Here is a 16890-nt window from a genome sequence, read left to right on the forward strand (position 1 = left end):
AGATTAGGACAACAGGTTAGCTACTTGGAAAAAAAAGATTTCTACTTCACAGAAGGTAACTTTAATTGTAAGCAGATCGCAGATCCAAATGCAAAAACAAGATTATAAAAATGGTAGATGAAAATGTAAGAGAATATTTTTATAGCCTTGGTACAGGGAAAGATTTTTCTCACCAAAATATGAAACCCAGAAGCCACTCGAAAATGAAAACTTCTGTACATACGCAATAAAAGACAACATAATCAATGTTTAAAAATAGGAAGAAAACATTTGCAAGATATATTAGAGACATGGAGTCAATATACAGAATTATATACAGAGATCATACAGATCATAAGGAGACAAATAACCCAAAAGAAAATGAGACAAACATAAAAAATACAAAAGCCAATAATGTATGGATACTCAATTTCACTAATAATCAAATGAGATGCAAAATAAAATGAGAAAGCATTATTTATTTAGTGTGGTTCAAATTAAAAGTAATTCCTGATAATATTCAGTGCTGAATAGGGTTTGGTCTAACAGGCACTCAGTCAAATTTTTACAAGCTTTTTGGTTTGGAGGCAATTTGGCAGTGTCTACTGAGATTTAAATATTCATATCCTTTGTTCCAGCATGTCCTTTTCTAAGACTATATCCTACTGAAACAGTTTACAAGAATAAATAGGGGAGAAAACTTAACTACATTAAGTATAGGACATACATAAAATAGAACACTATACAAACACTTAAAAGAGGTAGATCTACATGTACTGTCATAAAAGATGTTCAAGACATTAAGTAAAAAGAACAAGTTACAGAATATATGTATTTTGTAACTGTCGATATAATTGTGTTATGTACAGAACAAAAAAAAATAATAACAGCTGCTAACAATGGTTACCTTGCAGGGGGAGATAATTTATTAATTCATTTATATAATATTTAACGAGTGTCTATTATGTACCAGACACTGGTCTAGGGGCTAGGGATTTAGGAGTGAACAACAACCAAAAAAGATGAGGAGATGGTGAACACTCATTTTCTATATTAAATATTTCTTTAAAGTTTTACCTTTACATGTTTTGTCTCTAATAAACCCATGGTTAATTTGATTTTTTAAAAAAGCTTTAAGGTACTAATGAAAAACTTTCAACAATATAAAATCAATTTGTTATGTCATTCTCCTAAAATCGGTCTTATCAGTTTTTAATAATGTCACTGGCATATTCAACAAGGCATTTCTGTAAAATTGATGTGAAAGCATCGACAAGTTTCTAATATAAAAATCATCATTACTTTGCTCAGTTTAAAAATAAGAATACTTAAGAATTTATGGTATCCTATTTATCTCTATCCCTTATGATGTAATATTTTACTTACAGTTTGTGGATTAATCTCTTCCTCTCCCATAGGTTCATCCATAATTTGCTGTCCATTCTGTGAAAAGCACAGCAAGTAGAAAGTTACCAAAACAGACCTCACATCCATTAAAATTAAATGAAGGCAGACAAAACAAAATCATATAAGAATGTTTTCACCTCTAAAGGGTTCTAATGAAGTACAGAACCACCATATAAGTATGCAGTTGCCAATTTGCAACAGGTTATGCTTCAACAGTTAATATGTAAATTGATTATTTTAAACTACAAAAACATTTTTCCATGGAAATGATATAATAAATGATGATTACCTTTCCAGGTGAGTCCTTGAGTTTATTTTAATAGTTAAATGCATTACAAATGGTCTTATTTAAACCTTACCAAACATCATTTACAATACTTTCTATGGGAAAACACATTCTAAATTCCAACTCCATTAATAATTAATCAGGGCAACTGCTTAATTATTTCAGGGGAAAATTAAGCTTGAGCTCTACATCTAAATAGAATCCAGATGGATTAAACATTTAAATGTCAAAAAAATAAAATTATGCAAGTATTAAAAGAAAATATAGGTGGATAATACTTATGGGGTAAGGAGAGTGGAAATCATAAAGAAAAAAATTTGACATTTGAATCCACAAAATTTTAAAACTTCTGCCAGACACAAGAAAGTTAAAAGACAAATTGATTGCAAAAAAATAAAAGCAACATATGACAAAGGGTTGGTACCCTCAATACACAAAGAGCTTTGTTTTACAAACCTGTAAGAAAAAACGATGAACCTCAACAGAAATGAGCAATAAAGGAAAAAAGAGTTCAGCCTTAGTACTAATCAACGAAATGCATTTAACCGAAAGATACCTTTGCCTTTCAAACTGGTAATGATTTACAGGGGGGGGGGGGAAACACCCAGCACTAATACGGGTATGGGAAAAAGAGCACTTAAGATATATACTATATACTGCTGGAGAAAGTATAAATCAGCTCAACCTTTCAGGAAGGCAATCTAAGCCTGCCAAAAAAAAAAAAAAAAAGAAACATAAAACTTTCAAACGTCCCATAATTTCACATCTTTTAAAAACAATGAACAAGTGTGCAAAGATGTACATACAAGGATGCTCACCATAATTTTTTACAAAAAGAATTCCAAATTGGAAACCTAAATTCCTAACAACAGGGAACTAATTAACTATATTTGGTACATTCATATTATGGAATATTATGCAGTCATTAAAAATGATGATAAAGATGTAAATTTATTGACATGGAAAGACAGTCACATGTAATAAGTGAAAAAGCAGTTTACAAAACAATATGGATTGTAATGATCCCATTTTAAATAAATATATACATGTTTCAATGTATATATTTCTATGGGAAAAACTCTGCAAGGATAAACACCAAAATGTTAACGGTGGTTATCACTGGGTGGTAGAATTTTAGACAACTTAAAATTTTGTTTTGATATTACTATTTGAATTTTCTAATGTGTCTATAATGTCTATAATGAATATGTATCATTTGTGTAATTTAAAACAAAACAAAACAAAAACCAGAAGTCAGGAACACATAGGATCTTCTCTAGTTCCCTCACTGGAAAAAGGAGTTCAATGCCCCTGACCACTTGTTAATTCAACAAATATACAAGGATCTAAGCTACCCATCTCTGGAGCATTATCAACTGAAAAATAAAATGTATCCCACCCATTACCCCATATCCCACATGAGGCAACTGCTCTCAATTTGAACTCCTCTCTCTACTCTTCCCATTCCTATTTATCCATCCATTTGTCCAGTTACTCCATTTCATTCATGCTATGTTCTAGGCACCAAACTGGAGACGAAAGGTTAGTAAAACATGGCCCCTATCCTAGAGGATCTCATAGGTCTACTAACCCATAGAAAGGGCACCTTTCATTTTAACACTTCAGAGAATGTTCCTAGGTTAGTGAATGCCTATACAATATTAACAAAGCGCAGAAATGGTGCCGAAATGCAGAAAAGGGGGAAGCAAGTATAAAATCTTTATTTTTCTAAGACACATTCAGAGGCTATAGTATTGCCCACTTCTATAACAAGGACTCAAATAACTCTAGGACACATCTTTCTCCTAAAAGTCACACAACTATTTGTTCAACTGAATACTAATCATTTTTATTCCAACCTCCCAGACAAACCTTAAACTAGCTCTTAAGAACACTGCCTTTGGAGTCAGACACCTAGATCAAAGTTCTTTTCTTTCACTAATTATGAAGCCTTGGACAAGTTTTTTAAACTATGTAAGCTTTAGTTTCTTCATATGGAGCGGAGATCAAAGTCTTATCTTCAGAGAGTTGTTAAGACTAAATGAGATAAATTATATAAAACCCTAAGCACAGTGCCTGGCTTAGTGAACAATCAATGTTAGCTATTTTAATTATGTCCAAAATTCAATCCAATCACTCCCTCTGTGGCTCACCAATCTGCTACTTCTCATGTATTTGCTATCTTAGTAAATGGTACTATCATTCATCTAGTAGCCCAAACTAGATTTTCTCATTACGTGTACACAGAGTTCTCTCTATAATACAGATCTGCTCAACGGCTTTTATACTTCACAGTCTAACCTCAGCTACACTTACATCTTCCGCGGGAATATCATTTGAGAACCATCTGCTCCTCGCAATTTTCAGTGTATGTAAAGCAAGAATCACAACTTATAATTTAAGGCAAACTGGTATAGTAGAAACAGCACTAAACTTGGAATTGGTGGACTAGGGATAAAGTCCTAGGTCTGCCACTTATAAGCTTTACATTTTTGGGCAATTCAGTTTCTCCTACTCTATTACTTTATCTATTCAAAATAAGGATGCTTGCCTCCAAAAACTATAAAGAGTTGTACAAATGCAAACTACTATTATTAAGGTGAGATAGCTTCATAAGAATACAATAATACTCCATAAAGTCCTTTTCATCTTAGAATTGAAAAAAGGTTTTGGATTGGTAAGGGATCGTGAAATTCTTCAGTTCTAAATATACATCATATGCTTCAGTTCTTTCTATTCCATTCTCTCACCTATATTTGAATACTATCAGGACAGGAATGTATTACTTCAGCAAGCTGCCTACTATACCGTCACAAGAAAAACAATGGCTGCTAGATAAAATTCTTCATTATAAAGTAACTTTCCTCAGCCACAAATTCCCTTTAAGAGGATTTCTAATATATGATGACTAACTTGCTTGTAGTATATCTGCAGAGTCACAGGAAGTAAATCTACAGCTATGACTATAAACCGCCCAAGTCTGTTCTTTCTCTAGATAGCTCAAGTTCCTTTGAACATTCTTTTCAGACAGATGAGACTATCTTCTTTTCTGGGCATGCACCCAATTCATCTTAAAGGGCAGTATACAGAATTGCGTGCAATTAACACCCCAACCTTGATATGACCAAAGCAAAGGGCATGTCACCTCCTTTGTCCCGGATAACAACTTATCAATGCAGTTCACAGATACATTATTTTTGGAATGTCCACAGCACATAAGTGAATTAAACTAAGTTGCCTATTCATGGCCTCATGAATAAAGCCTTATTTAAAATTTTTGTTTCACCTTTTTCCAGTTCTGATCCTCTATAGATTAGATTGCAAATCTGCCAGTCAGCCTCTTCACTATTTTCAGCTTCATGTGATCCATAAATTTTACAATTTATTTGCTTTTCTGAACTCCTCACCCAACTAATTAATGGTAATATACTAACAAAGCAATCTAAGAAAAAATTAAGTGAAACATGATCTAAAGGTATTTTATGCTCTTTTTGCAAAACTATTTACTTCCTTTGAGTTTAGCAAAAATTTAAAATTTTGAACAATTTAATTTTTAAAGCAGGAAAATAGGAAAGCCAATGTTATCCTACATACTAGTGGAGATTTACAAAAATCTACCCAAAAAGCACCTTTACTTCAACAACCTTTTCAACAAAACAAAGATTCAGATGTTATCTATCACAAGTGAGCACAAAATTACTCCTGCAGCTAAGAAGTTTCTTTCAAACCTTTGGCTTCACTAGAGATTAGGTTACGTGGACCATCGGTCTGACTCAATATTTCAATGTCTATAGTTCCAGAAGTTCAAGCAATAGTAACTATTAAGCAAGAAAACTTATTTCTATAATTTTAAGCAACAGAGAGAACATGTGGTCTGAATCTGGCTAGCACTAGATTTAAAACTCAAGTCTGTCACTTATTGCTGTAGTTACCTGACCTTAGGTAAGTTAGAGTTTGAGCCTCAGTTTCTTCATTTGTAATATGCATATAATATCTATCTCCCAGGGATGTCGTAATTAAAAGAATCCACCAAGGGCCAGTAAATGCTCAATAAATGTTCCTGCCTCATCCCCCCTTTTGCCTCAATTGACTGTATAACATTGACATTTCTATAGTTAACTTCTAAATGTAATAAAGTACAGGAGAGTGTTGAGATAACCTGTTTCACCACTTACTACAGCTAATTTCCTGTCAAGCAGGGCAGAAGAGATCATTCACATGTGTGGTATATTTTTATACAATGTGGCTAAAGAATGAGTACAGACAAAAAAAAAATAGTTTAAAAGTGAGGCAAATGTATTTATCCTCTCTCATCCCACGATCTGCCTTCTAGCCAAAAAGCTGTAGAGCTTGGAAGGTTGTACATATGCAAATATTATATGAAATACTGGAAAAGGTTAGAAAGTGCTAATCATGCTTTACTCTGTTAGTCTGAAATGTGTAAAAGTCAAAAATTAGATAACGTACAACAGAGGTCTCATCTGAACAAATCAGATAAAGGACATTGTTAGCTTGAGTTTCAGCAGGAATTGCTTTCAAAATAAGTTCTACAGTTGTGGTATAAAACTATCACTTAACATCATCTTCCTGGTTTAAAGAGGATGAACAATTCAAATCAGTAATTCTGAACCAAGGCTTTAGGACTTCTAAAGTATCCCCAGGTATTATAAGGAAAAATTCTGAAACGTTAAAAATAAGAACATTTTCCTAATTTAAAAGTTTCACTTTAAGCAATGCTCATTTCCAGGCTGCTGTTTGATACCTTTGAAGGAAATATAAATTTTAAAAAATGCTTTCAGTCCAGCAGAGATCATCATGTACAAGTGTACTAGGACTAAAAAAAAAATGATCTGTGATTTTTCAAATGCTGCCCTTAACTTAGGACATACCATGTACTGACATCTTCCTACCTAGAAATGAAATGTACATATGGACATTGGGAGAAAAGAATTCCTCACAGAGAACAGCCCAAAATAAGAGGAAGGAAGTAGGAAAAGAAAGGGTCCAGACCCAAGTGTATTAATTTGGAGACCCGGGTTGTAGGAATGAGCAAGGACCACCTTTTTTTTTTTTTTTTTTTTTTTTTTAACCGCTCTCAATTTTCCACCAGTATATTTGCCTTCCAAACTCCCTGATATCAGCAGTGGTTTTCCTACACATATGTGATAGGAGTTTCATGAAGGTACTGAGGATGAGGCATTAGAGACCTCTCTCAAACTTCAGTTAAGATATCATCAGATTGTTTGGAATCCAAAGAATCTTCTATGCAATCACATTGAAACAATAAGAAACAAGCATTTTATATTCTTAATAAGGAATGTATATAATCCTTACCAATGTGACAGGATTAAGAATCAGCTCCTCATTTATCCTAAGGAAATATCAGAGATGTGCATAAAGACTTATGTACAGTGATATTCATCATACTCATTATACTGAAAAATAGAAAACAATCTAAATGACCAACAGGGGACTGGTTAAATAAATCATAATACATCTATTCATATGTAGGAATACTATGCAATGGTTAAAATCAGGGCCTCAAAGAAAAATGATGCAAAAATATGCTTGCAATATATTAAATTAAAAAGGATACAACACTACACAGTATGACCCCAATTTTGTACCCCCTCCCAACATGTGTGCATGTAACTGGCAAAACATATAAAATCGTATCAGTAATTACCTGGGTCATAGGACTTTCTTCTTTGTACTCTATTTTCAAAAGTATAGGCATTTATTATATATCATTTTTATAAAGAGAAAAAAACAATGTATTAAAAAAATCCATTTATTCTAGTTAAGGTGCCCTTATGCTTGCTTTGCTATTCCACTAGCAACTAAAGGCCTGCTAGTACTCAAGTCTGTTCTATTTTCTAGACTAGGGTAGGAATGACCTCTGGTTATACCTTCATTTTGAAGTTTTAGAGGGCCCTTCCAGAAGCTTTTTTTTTTTTCCTTCGTGGTCCAGTGGTTGCGGCCTTAGAAAATAGATACGTTTTAGGCCTGAATCCACCTCATGTTTTTTGGAGTGTACCCCTAAGGGGAATTCTGCTTATGAAACAAGAGTATGTTGAGATAAGAATAAAGAAAACACAGTAGTCAAAATTAAATCTGCATTGTGAATAGCAAGTATTAGCATTGACACCGAAGAAAACAGAATCCAAGCCACAGAGGACAAACTTGAGTAAATGAAAAAAAAAAAAAGATGAAAGAAAAGATTTAAAAACTATGGAGGACAGACATAGAAATAATCTATGAATAACAGATGTTCCTAAAGAAAAAAAAACAGAGCAGTTTAATTAATCAAAAGTATAAGAAAACTTTCCAGTTCCGAAAAAAAATACCTGAGACTGGAGACTGAGAGGTTCAACAGAGATCATCAACACCAAGACATGTCCTGGCAAATGTTTTTAAATTTCAAGGATAAAGATATAATCCTACAAGCATACAAGCAGAAAAAAATAGGTTATTTTCAAAGGAACTAAAATCAGATTGACCTCAGATTTTTCCTCTGTAACAATAAAATGCCAGAAGACAATGAAATAATGATTTACAGAGAATTGAAAGGGAAAAGTTATGATCTAAGGATTTTATACCTTGTCCTAGTTTTTTTTATGTACAAAGGTCACAGGAAATTATTCTTAGATCTGCAAAGTCTTATAAAATTTCACCATCCTGGTAGTATCTTTTTTCATAAATTGTTCAAAGATGTATCCTAGACCATTGAAAGAGAATCAAAATAAGAACTCAAGAATATTGAGGAAGGCAAGAACTGGTGAAGTATATTGACACCAACTTAATATCTTGAAATAACTGAACGGAATAACCCCACTAAAAAAGAAAGGGTCATTAATGAAGAATAAATATTGCTATAAGTATATAAATAATATAAAGCTTTAGAAAGTTAAAGGTAAGGTTTGTAACCTCGGGCTAAATTAATGTGGACTCAAAATAAAAGTAGTGGAAGAAGGGAGAAACAAAGTTCTGAATTCTCTGTCTTTCCTAAAAGGATATTTGAAAACTACTATTTTAGTAATTAGCTAATAAATATAAATTTTGCAATGTTTTGAAAAAACCATACAATAACTGAGAATTTTTATTTATTGCAGTCCAAATCCCTAGAAGATAATAATTGGCAAAGACTGTAAATAGTACTTTATGCAAGCATCGCATTCAATCCTAAGAACATGAGGTAGACATAATTATCCCTATTTTACAGATGAGGAAATCAAAGCTCAGTAAAGTTAATTAGTGAATGGCAGAAGCAAGATTCAAACCCAGGTCTTTACAGCTCCATAATTCTTTCTTCGATAATTTCTAACCTCCTCAAACAAAACAATCCATATGACAGAATAAAAAAAAAAAACATAATAAAGAACTTAAATTGAGAGAAATCATTCCAAAAGTAATAATGTAAGAAATGTAAAGTTTAAAGTACTTAATTAAAATCAAGGATCATATTGGATATGTGATGCTATTACATAATTATTGAATGTTTTATGAGTGATGGTGCGGTAGTTACGTTTTAAAAAATCTTTGTTTTAAGAAATGTAAATGTAAATATTTCCACCTCAACCGATACATCTAGAATTAGCTCAAAATAATCCAGTGGAGCCAGAGAGGGGACGAAAGGGAGTATGTGTGCATGGAGGGTGGGGGTATACAGATGAAACAAGATTGGCCATAAACTGATAATCTTTGAGGCTGGGTTATGGGGATACTGTGGTTCATTATACTATTCTCTACTCTGGTATGTGTTTGAAATGTTTGATAATACATTTAATAATTTTAAGAGTCATAGGTTATATTTTTTAAAAGGTTATATTTTTTAAAAGGTTAAAAAACCCACACAATTACTGCTGCTTTACAGAGAACCCCAAACCAAACAGATAAGTATAGAAAAGCACAAAGAAAAAGAAAGTTTTTGTAATATTAAGGGCAAAACTAAACTGTGAGGCAAAAACTTTAAGTTGATTAAAAGGCCACTTGATTTGGACTAAAAATATAATTAGTACTTAAAATATATAATATGTACGTAGTGGTAATAACTGCTATCATTTACTGAGCAATTACCATGCACCAGGCAAGCGCTAAGTATTATACATCATCTCTGATGCTTCTAATAACTCTATAAGATATTATCACTAATTTACAAATGAAAAAATTAAGCCAAGATCAGTACATTAATCTTTTTAAGCAGTTTCCTCAGCCCCTAGAAAAATGCCTGGCACACAGTAGATGCTCAATAAATATCTGTTGAATAAATGAAAAAGTCTAATATCCTGCCTAAGGTAATAAGCAGAACCTAAATTCAAACCCAAATCTGATTCTAAAGCCCTTACTCTTAGTCACATTTAAATCTTTTAACGATATTTCATAGTAACAATAAAGATGTTTATTTCCTTTTGTGTATGTTTCTCTATTTTTCAGATTTTCTAACATTAGCATGTGTTTTCTCAAATAAGTCATTAAAAAAACCCCCGCAAAATAGTTGAAAATTTAATCACAGACTAACCTAGCCACAAAACATAAAATATTTTGGGGACTATAATACAAAATAAATGGAAACCAAATGGAAGGAAAAATTTCAGCACACTACTATCAACTAGCATAATGAACAAAATAAGGACAAAACATATGAAATAATTTATATTAGAATAGGTAGCTACTAACTTTTACAATGTAAAAAGAATATGGGCTCTTCTGAAGTATCTTTGAAAAGTTATAAAGAATGACCATATTCTAGGCCATAAAGTAAATCCAAAATTCTTAAAAGCAGGAATTGCAGATATTTTCTGATTATGATAAAAACTGAATAAGGAAATAAAGCACTCATTCAGAAATTAATATTCTTCTAAATAACTACTTGCCCAAGGAATAATAACAGCTATCATTTCTGCAATGCTTACTTTGTTCAAGGTATAGTGTTAGCCATGTTACACATATTCCCTTGTTTAATCCCAATTAATCATTAATAAACCATGAGGTATAGTATTATGTATAGAAGAAAATATACTAGGTTGAGGGTTAATAACTTGTCCAAGATCACAGAGCTAGTAAGTTTGCAGATAATTTAACCCAAGTCTGTATCCAAAGCTCATACTACTATGCTGAAATGCTGCCCTAATTACTGTTAGAATTCATGCATAGGCATTTAGCTACGCTGGAGAAACTAGAGTTCTTCCTTAACACAACATGTTCTGAAAGTGTCCATTTGTTACACTATTCAAAGAAGGTAATAGTTAATTTTTCTAACATATCATTAATCAGTTATAGTAATTTCAAACTGCATGATCTAAAACAGACTCCTTTAAATATATTTATATTCTCAAGACAATTTAAAAAAACCCATACAATTAGATAAACAAAGTAGGAAATATAAGGTAAATATGATTTGCTACCAATTTTTAAAAGCATTGTGGCCTTGGAAAAGTCACTATTGTCTGGTACTTATATGCAATCCATGAGTTTGATGAAACTTTAGCTAGGACGGATGTGAAAATCTGCGCTAACTACGGGCAAGCCCTTAAGCCTCTTTGAGTTGTGGTTTTCTTCATACATAAAACATGTGGGTATCTAAGAGCTCTTCCAGCTTGGAAATGTTATAATCCTGTGACTTTAAGGATTAAAGTTAAGATTTTGTGGGGTTTTTACACCCACAGAAATTACTGATTCTGTATTTATTTAAAGCTGTTTTTATGTTATTTCTAAGTCCCTCTTTCTCTTCTGCATCAAAAACACAGTTTTATCTTCATCCTTCAGCGATGCCTTTGTACCCGAACATAAGCAAAGATAATGCCAGAGAACAGATTGTACTAATGTTGTCACCTGAAAAAGAAGTACTAATAAAAATAAAACATTGTGGTTTTTTTTTTTTTTTGGTGCAGATTAAGAAACCTAAAGCAATTTTATAATTTCCACAATCCGGTCTTAACTATTCTCATTTTGCTAGCATTAATCACTATTAAAGTGTCAGCTTTTTTTTAAGCTCCTCTTTCTACTCCCAGCCCTATTCCTGCCCTCCTAATACCTTCGAATCCCACCTCTCAGTACTCATGGAGTTGGTAGTATTTCCCAAACCTGCCTTATGATCAGAACAACCTGAGGTTCCTGTTAATGATACATTACCCGGTCTTACCCCAAACTGAAAATGAATCACAAGTTCCAGAAGCCCCATGGCTCAGTATTTCATTTTTAAAACAGTCACCTTAGATGATTCCTGTGATTAGACAGTCTGGGAAATCACAGTGTAAAGATTATGGGCTTTGGAGCCTGACATACCAAGTTTCAAAACAAGGTTGTGTCCTTTACTATAGGTGTGACTATGGCAAGTTATTTAACTTGAGTCTCAGTTTACTAATCCACAAGATTTGAATACTGGTTATACCGAAGGTTGTGGTATAGTTCAGTATGCCTAACCATGTTGGGTGTTCAGTAAGTTGTTAACTTCTCTTTCCCCCTGCTCAACTTGCCACAGGAAATGACAAATACAAATATTTGAGGAGATTCTGATGAGTTCCTTACCCCAAAGGGTCCGCTTCTATTTCTATGGCTAAAACTCTGGGTACTAGATAACTGTTTACTGCATTACTTGGGCTGGCTAATTTAAGAGTCTAAGGAACAAATCCAATGATTTCTTCCAGTTTCCAGAGGCTTAATAAAGCCCTCCTATCAAAAACAGATACATCATCATGCTGGGCTTCAGCCCAAGCTATGTGACTGTGGCAAAATTACCAAAACCTCTGTTTCCTCACCGGTAAAACAGGTGTTATTGAAATGTTTGCAGAACTGAACCCAATAAACATTATTGATAACATAACTGTTAATAACCACTTAAAATAATTAAACTCATACAATCTTACGAATATCCTTATGAACAAAAAGAAGACAGAAATAATAGTTTGGAAGTGAAATGAGACAGAATGAGACTTGTTCAAATACACAATAAATCAGAGTTTAACATCCAAACAAAATTCCTGTGTCGCATCAACTGTACCTTTTTTGAAAATTAAATTTATTGAGGGTAACATTGGCAATGACATAAGTTCCAGGTATACAATTCTAAAATACATCATCTGTATATTGCACTATGTGCTCACCACCGAAAAGTCTAGTCTTTTTCCATCACCAAATGTGACCCCCCTTTAATATCTTCATCCTCTCCCCAACCCCCTTCCCCTCTGGTAACCATCATACTTCAACAGCATCTTAACACAAAGTGTTTGGTCAAGTTTGGAGTTGAATTTACTTAGGAAAATACATCTAAACTAGTCACTCATTAAAAAAAATATGTAAATATTTAAAAATTATCTAGGTATAAACAAAATCTGGTAGCAAGACATTTCTGCAAAAGTAATCAGAGATACAGTTTCTAATTACGGCTCCAGGATTAATTCTAGCTGCAAATGTATTAAACATATACACTATTAAAAAGACCATTTTACTAAAAATTATTAGTATTAATTGTTCAGATAAGCTATAAAATTAAAAGAACCCTAAAGAAATAAAAACCTAAAAATCTGAGAACATTCATTCAAGACAGAAGGAAAAGTTACCCTCAATTCTTAAAAAAATAAAAAGGAAAAAACCTCTCAAATTCTATGAAAGTAATTTAAAGAACCATAGCTTTTCTCTTGATTTATTCAAATTATTATTTAATATAACTGAGTTTCATTTAGTTCCTGCCCTTTGGTTATTATGTGTATTTCCAGACATTTAATACTTTTACTGCTATTTTGAATGAGATTTTTCCATTATCATTTCTAAATAGGAAAGCTATTTATTGATTTCCTAATAGATTTTGTATACCACCTTATTATACTATTAGTTTTAGCAAACATTTTTAGTGGTTTCCTTAGATTACCTAAGCAGATGATTATATATATCATCTATGAATAGTAATCTTTTATCCTTCTTTTAAATATTCTTTGATTTTCTTGTCTAGTTGCATTAGCAAACTCTTCTAGAATGTAAAATAGAGGTGAAAACAGCAGGTATAGTTTTAATGAGATTACCTATAATATGTCCCCTTCAAGCACGATGCTGGCTGTTGGTCCGAAATATTTTTTAATAATAGGGACACATTCTTTTATTTCCATTTCATTGTTTTTAATTGAAAATAGATATTGAATTTTATCTAATGCTTTCTGACTTTTTAAATTTTTAAAATTAAAATGATGACTACGGCCATGCCACTCTGAACACGCCTGATCTCATCTGATCTTGGAAGCTAAGCAGGGTTGGGTCTGGTTAGTACTTGGATGGGAGACCATCTAGGAATACCAGGTGCTGTAGGCTTAAAAAAATCAGAAATAATTATAGGTTCACAAAAAGTTACAAAAATAGTACAGACAGGTCCCATGTATTCTTACATAAGTTTGTCCAAACCAGGAAATGTATACTTGTACAATGCCCAAACCTTATTCAGATCTCACTGGTTTTACACATTCCCCTTTGTGTGTGTGTGTGTAACATACTTTTATCACATGTATATGTTCCTGTATCCACCACCACAGTAAAGACACTGAATATTTCTTCACTACCAGGATCCTGTATGTTGCTCCACTCATAACCACACACTCACCTCCCCACTCCGCTCTTTCTAACCTTAGCAACCTCTAATCTAGTCTCCTATTTTTACGATTTTGTCATTTCAAGAATGTTATGTAAATGCAGTCATATAATGTGAAACTTTTTTCACTCACTATATTTCTTTTAGATTCATCCAAGGTGCTGCATGTATGAATAATTCATTCCTTTCAGTTGCTGGGTGTATCAATGGTATAGATGTACCACAGCTTGTTTAACCATTCATCCATTGAAGGATATTTCATTTCTAACTTTTGGATATTACAAATAAAGACACTATGAACATTGGTGACAGACTCTGTGTGGACATACGTTTTCATATCTCTAGGATAAATGTCCAAGAATACGACTGCTGGGTTGTATAAGTGTATATTTAGTTTAAGAAATGGGCAAAGTCTAATATCCTTCCATCACCACATATTGGGTGGTGAACACAAATTGCAATACACAGATAATGTATTATTGAACTCTACACTTGAAAGCTATATAATTAACCAATGTTGCCCTAACAAATTTAATAAAAAAACATATGACCAAACTACTTTCCAGAAGGGCTATATCATTTCACATTCCCGCCAGCAATGTATGGAAATCCAGTATTCTCACCAACATTTGGTATTTCCATTATTTTTTATTCCGACTGTTCTAATAGTCATGTAGTGATATCTCATTTTAATTCCCCTGACAGCTAAGCATGTTGACATCTTTTCATATGCTTATTTGCTATCCATAAATCCTCTTTGGTGAAACGTTTGTTCATCTCTTTTTTCCAATTTCTAATTGGATTGTCTTTGCTACTATTGTTTTGTGAGTTTTTAATATATTCCAGATACAAGTCCTGTCTCAAATACAGGTTTGGAAATGTTTTCACTCAATCTGTAGCTTGTCTTTTCATTCCTTTAACAGAATCTTTTTCATAGAGTAAAAATTCTGAATTTTAATTTAGTCCAATTTATTTTTTTCCTTTTATGGATTGTGCTTTGGTGTCTGCTCTAAGAACTCATCACTTAGCCCACTGTCCTGAAAATTTTCTCTTATTTCTAAAATCTAAAAGTCTTATAGTTTTACATTTTATATTTAAATCCACAATCCATTTTTTTTCAAAGTTATAAAAAATCTATTGTGAGAGAATCCGGTTACCTAGAAATGTTTGCCCGCCTCTTAGGAAATTTTTTTCCCCCAGCTTTATTGAAATAGACAATTAGTTGCTCGTATTTGCATTACACAATTCAATGAGTATTTTTTTTTCAATATAGTTGGCATACAATAACATACCAGTTTCAGTTGTATAACAGTGATCAGAGATCCACATAACTTGCAGTGATCACCCCACTAAATGTAGTACCGCTCTTCCCCCTTACATATTACATTAACCATCTTCACTCTACATCTCCATGTCTATTCTGCAACTATCCATTTGCACCTCTTAATTTCTCTTTTTTTTCCCCCCGCCATCCTCCCAACTCCCCTCCCATCTAGTAGCCCTCAACATATTCTCTGTACCTATGAGTTTATTTCCATTTTTTTGTTGTTTACTTTGTTCTTTAGATTCCACATGCACATGTAATCATATTTGCCTTTCTCTATCTGACCCATTTCATTCAGCGCAATACCCTATAGGTCCATCAAGGCAATATCTTTTTTCATCCCCTTCCTTTTAGTCTGTGTGTGTATTTTAGTCTGAAATGGATGCCCTTGTAGGCAGCATATGCAGGGGTCTTGTTTTCTTATCCATTCTGCTTCCGTCTTTTGTTGGAACACTTAATTCTTTTCCATTTGAGGTACTTGTTAATAGGAATGTAGTTATTACCATTCTTTATGTTTTTAATACATGTTTTTTCTCCTTAAAGAAGTCCCTTCAACATTTCCTATAATACTGGCTTGGTGATGATAAAATCCTTTGGCTTATTTTTGTCTGGGAAGCTCTTTATCTGTCCTTCAACTCTAAATGATAGCTTTGCTGGATAAAGCATTCTTGGTTGTAGATCCTGGGTTTCCATCACATTGAATATTTTGTGCCAAGACCTCTGTCCTGCATAGTTTCTTTTGAGAAATCAGCTACCAGTCTTATGGGTGTTCCCTTGTAGGCAACTAACTGCTTTTCTCTTGCTGCTTTTAAGATTCTATGTATTTAACTTTTGGCATTTTAATTATGATGTGTTCTGCTGTGGGCCTCTTTGGGTTCCTGGTTTTTGGGACTCTCTGAGCTTCCTGAGGTTGTATGTCTATTTCCTTCACCAGGTTAGGGAAGTTTTCCATCATTATTTCTTCAAATAACTCTTCGACATCTTGTTTTCCTTCAGTTACCCCTGACAAATATATTTTTACATTTAATTGTGTCCCATAGACTCCTTAAATTATTATAGTCTTGGCTTCTCTTTTCATGCTATTCTGCTTGTGTCCTTGGCTTCCCATTCTCTATATTGGTCATTTGATCCTCTTCTTTATCAACTTTGTTTATTCCATTTAATACACTCCGCATCTCAGATAATGTGTTCTTCACGTCTAACTGGTTCCCTTTTATAATTTCCATTTTTTATTTTTTTTATCTCTGTTAGTTCTCACTGAGTTCATCTACACTTCTCCTAAGTTCACCGAACATCTTTATAACCAGTGTTTTGAATTCT

At 33.0% G+C, this 16890-nt stretch overlaps 1 protein-coding gene and 1 non-coding gene across 7 annotated transcripts in view; one reads left to right on the forward strand and one right to left on the reverse strand.

Annotated features, from left to right (window-relative positions):
• The window catches only part of RPS6KA3 (ribosomal protein S6 kinase A3), a 98780-nt gene that overhangs the window by 68089 nt on the left and 13801 nt on the right, over nt 1–16890 (reverse strand). For 2 of the 6 annotated variants that reach the window (XM_016125093.2, XM_016125094.2), the window contains one exon: nt 1366–1422. In XM_016125093.2, coding sequence (XP_015980579.1) covers nt 1366–1422 — 57 coding nt within the window. Of the gene's footprint in view, nt 1–1365; nt 1423–7006; nt 7108–7581; nt 7890–8019; nt 8113–16890 lie in introns of those variants that run through there. The other 4 variants (XM_016125098.2, XM_016125097.2, XM_036226397.1 and 1 more) reach the window with 4 other exon arrangements.
• LOC118608238 lies at nt 13854–13972 on the forward strand. The gene has a single exon (XR_004952978.1). It is a non-coding gene; the product is annotated as a 5S ribosomal RNA (ribosomal RNA).

This window comes from Rousettus aegyptiacus, unplaced genomic scaffold, assembly GCF_014176215.1.
Source record: "Rousettus aegyptiacus isolate mRouAeg1 unplaced genomic scaffold, mRouAeg1.p scaffold_m13_p_9, whole genome shotgun sequence".
Classification (NCBI taxonomy): domain Eukaryota; kingdom Metazoa; phylum Chordata; class Mammalia; order Chiroptera; family Pteropodidae; genus Rousettus; species Rousettus aegyptiacus.